A 4,651-nucleotide genomic window follows, 5' to 3' on the forward strand; every position below is an offset into this window, starting at 1 on the left:
GAAAACTTGAGAACAGACAATCTTTATGAAAAAGTGAGAAAAAGGCACATGCTTAGAAAACGTGAGAAAACAGACACAATGTTAGAAAACGTGTGAAAACAGACACAATGTTAGAAAACGTGTGAAAACAGACGAATGATTAGAAAGCATGAAAAAGAAACACCCTGTTAGAAAAAGTGAGAAAACAGATACACCGTGAAAATACAGACACATGATATTAAAACGTGACATAACAGATACATGGTTAGAAAACCTGATAAAAACAGATACATGGCTAAAAATCGTGAAAAGTAGACACATGGTTAGAAAATGTTAGAAAACAGACACAATGTTAGAAAACGCGAAACGTAGACACATGGTAAGAAAACTTCAGAAAACAGACACATGGTGAGAAAACGTGAAAAAACAGACAAACTTTATGAAAACTTGAGAAAACAGATACATAATTTGAAAACGTGTGAAAACAGACACATGATGATAAAACGTGAAAAAACAGATGCATCGTATGAAAACGTTAGAAACCTGATACATTATTAGAAAACGCAGTCTAAACCAGATAATACAGTGATTGATATTTTGAGAAACGATCCACGCAGTCGGGGTACCATGACATGCAATGAGTTTGGTCACCTCACCTTGGTGAACATAGTTCCATGGTTACCTCCCTTAGACAGAAACTTACGATCGTGAGTTCGAATCCCGATTCTGTTTCCGGGTTTGCCATCACCATACCAAAGTTGGTAACTTCAAATAATAACTTCTAGTAATATTGATTAAAAAATCAAAACATCAATATATTTTTCAAGTGTATAATCTGCTGTTGGCATCATACATCGACGCCCCTGCTCTCTCAATAGTAATTGGGAGGCGTGATCAGCATCGACACTGAACTCAGCGTCCTGACCTTTCCGTTGATTGGCCATACAACTGTTCCGTTCCTCACGGTCAGGGGAAAGTTAGTACAGTTAGGCGTGTACCACCACCCGACTCCTCTGTCCCGAGCACAAGTTCCACAATCCCGGTCACGAGTGCAGAACTTGGTGGGAGTGTCGGCCCCTAACATGAGACCGTCCTCTGCATTATTGTAAGTCTTGTAGGAGCTGTACTGGATGGGGTAGCCCTCTAAGTCAGAGCCTATCCGGAAGTGCAAATAATAAACACGAGCTATTATGGGCTTCAGGTCTGTTGGGTGTTCATAGTATTTGAGATAGACGTGCAGGTTGTAAACGCCTTGACGTAAGATGTACCACAGCTGTTGAAGACCAAGGAGATAGTCGCATCGGGGGTCCCCGAACGTCGAGTTGAAACCGTCCCAGTCCATGTTTGGCTCAAGGATGTTTCCTTCACAGACGCTGACGTCACTAAAGGGGTGGTTCCTCCTCAAGAAGTACGTGCCCCCATATTCGAAGCTGCAGAAAGCTTCAAAGGCGTGCGGACATCTGATTGGTTGGATTGTGGACATCCTGTATCCAGTTCGACCAGAGTTCTTCCCCTCACTGCAATCTGGAAATTATAGGAAAGCAGTCACGTGGTCGTAGTGAACGTCATTGAACAAGGGCCCTCATTCCAAAGAGAAAAGTTGTTGTTGAAGACTATCGTTAGATGTTGTAAGTGAGAGTATTGGAATTTCGGAAACCGTTACGCTAAAATCAATTTGGTAAACTGGGGACTGGATGTACATAAGTTAGGTTAAGTCCATACACTGTTTTGTGTGTTTGTTTGTTGTTTACCAAACAAACTGTCTGCAACAGCCAATCCAGCAAGACATACCGTATAGAAATTGAAGAAAGACAGGATATACCCAGAGATGAGAGTAAGACGGACAATATAGTTAGTGAAGAAAGACGGATATACCGAGAGATGAGAGCAAGACAGACAATATAGAAATTGAAGAAAGACTGGGTATACCCAGAGATGAGAGCAAGGCGGACAAAATAGAAATTGAAGAAATACACGATATACCCAGAGATGAGAGTAAGACGGACAATATAGAAATTGAAGAAAGACAGGATATACCCAGAGATGAGAGCAAGACAGACAATATAGAAATTGAAGAAAGACAGGATATACCCAGAGATGAGAGCAAGACAGACAATATAGAAATTGAAGAAAGACAGGATATACCCAGAGATGACAGTAAGACGGACAATATAGAAATTGAAGAAAGACGGAATATACCCAGAGATGAGAGCAAGACAGACAATATAGAAATTGAAGAAAGACGGGATATACCCAGAGATGAGAGCAAGACAGACAATATAGAAATTGAAGAAAGACAGGATATACCCAGAGATGAGAGCAAGACAGACAATATAGAAATTAGAAAGAAGAAAGACAGAATATACCCAGAGATGAGAGTAAGACGGACAATATAGAAAGTGAAGAAAGACGGAATATACCCAGAGATGAGAGCAAGACGGACAATATAGAAATTGAAGAAAGACAGGATATACACAGAGATGAGAGCAAGACGGACAATATAGTTAGTGGAGAAAGACAGGATATACCCAGAGATGAGAGCAAGACGGACAATATAGAAATTGAAGAAAGACTGGATATACCCAGAGATGAGAGCAAGACGGACAATATAGAAATTGAAGAAAGACGGAATATACCCAGAGATGAGAGTAAGACGGACAATATAGAAATTGAAGAAAGACAGGATATACCCAGAGATGAGAGTAAGACGGACAATATAGAAATTGAAGAAAGACAGGATATACCCAGAGATGACAGTAAGACGGACAATATAGAAATTGAAGAAAGACAGGATATACCCAGAGATGAGAGCAAGACGGAAAATATAGTTAGTGAAGAAAGACAGGATATACCCAGAGATGACAGTAAGACGGACAATATAGAAATTGAAGAAAGACGGATATACCCAGAGATGAGAGCAAGACAGACAATATAGAAATTGAAGAAAGACAGGATATACCCAGAGATGAGAGCAAGACGGACAATATAGAAATTGAAGAAAGACAGGATATACCCAGAGATGAGAGTAAGACGGACAATATAGAAATTGAAGAAAGACAGGATATACCCAGAGATGAGAGCAAGACGGACAATATAGAAATTGAAGAAAGACGGAATATACCCAGAGATGAGAGCAAGACAGACAATATAGAAATTGAAGAAAGACAGGATATACCCAGAGATGAGAGCAAGACGGACAATATAGTTAGTGAAGAAAGACGGAATATACCCAGAGATGAGAGCAAGACGGACAATATAGAAATTGAAGAAAGACGGGATATACCCAGGATGAGAGCAAGACGGACAATATAGAAATTGAAGAAAGACAGGACCCAGAGAGAGCAAGAGCAAGACGGACAAGAAATTGAAGAGATTGGATATAACCCAGAGATGAGAGCAAGACGGACAATATAGAAAGTGAAGAAAGACAGGATATACCCAGAGATGACAGTAAGACGGATTGAATATAGAAATACCCAGAGAAGAAAGACGGAATATACCCAGAGATGAGAGCAAGACGGACAATATAGAAATTGAAGAAAGACAGGATATACCCAGAGATGACAGCAAGACGGACAATATAGAAAGTGAAGAAAGACAGGATATACCCAGAGATACACCCAGAGATTACAAGACAGACAATATAAGACGGACAATATAGAAATTGAAGAAAGACAGGATATACCCAGAGATGAGAGCAAGACGACGGACAATATAGAAATTGAAGAAAAGACAGGATACGGACCCTGAAGAAAGAGATGACCCAGAGATGAGTAAGACGGACAATATAGAAATTGAAGAAAGACAGGATATACCCAGAGATGAGAGCAAGACGGACAATATAGAAATTGAAGAAAGACAGGATATACCCAGAGATGAGATGAGAAAGTAAGACGGACAATATAGAAATTGAAGAAAGACAGGATATACCCAGAGATGACAGTAAGACGGACAATATAGAAATTGAAGAAAGACAGGATATACCCAGAGATGAGAGCAAGACGGACAATATAGTTAGTGAAGAAAGACGGAATATACCCAGAGATGAGAGCAAGACGGACAATATAGAAATTGAAGAAAGACAGGATATACCCAGAGATGAGAGTAAGACGGACAATATAGAAATTGAAGAAAGACAGGATATACCCAGAGATGAGAGCAAGACGGACAATATAGAAATTGAAGAAAGACAGGATATACCCAGAGATGAGAGCAAGACAGACAATATAGAAATTGAAGAAAGACAGGATATACCCAGAGATGAGAGCAAGACGGACAATATAAATTGAAGAAAGACAGGATATACCCAGAGATGAGAGCAAGACGGACAATATAGAAATTGAAGAAAGACAGGATATACCCAGAGATGAGAGCAAGACGGACAATATAGAAATTGAAGAAAGACAGGATATACCCAGAGATGACAGTAAGACGGACAATATAGAAATTGAAGAAAGACAGGATATACCCAGAGATGACAGTAAGACGGACAATATAGTTAGTGAAGAAAGACGGAATATACCCAGAGATGAGAGCAAGACGGACAATATAGAAATTGAAGAAAGACGGGATATACCCAGAGATGATGAAATATTGAAACCATCCACGAAAAGAGACCCATCAACACAACTGTTCAAAACGTTAGTTAGGCTGTTAATTTTTATGCTAAAAC

General features: G+C 39.7%; 1 protein-coding gene across 1 annotated transcript; it reads right to left on the reverse strand.

Moving 5' to 3' along the window:
- Positions 1–850: 850 nt before the first annotated feature.
- On the reverse strand, positions 851–1,462 carry LOC124260988 (fibrinogen-like protein 1). Its single transcript, XM_046695306.1, has one exon. It carries the CDS (start codon positions 1,460–1,462, stop codon positions 851–853), a length of 612 nt encoding a protein of 203 aa, XP_046551262.1.
- Between the last annotated feature and the right edge of the window lie 3,189 nt (positions 1,463–4,651).

The sequence above is a fragment of the Haliotis rubra genome, unplaced genomic scaffold (assembly GCF_003918875.1).
Source record: "Haliotis rubra isolate DU_JTF1 unplaced genomic scaffold, ASM391887v1 Scf783, whole genome shotgun sequence".
Lineage (NCBI taxonomy): Eukaryota > Metazoa > Mollusca > Gastropoda > Lepetellida > Haliotidae > Haliotis > Haliotis rubra.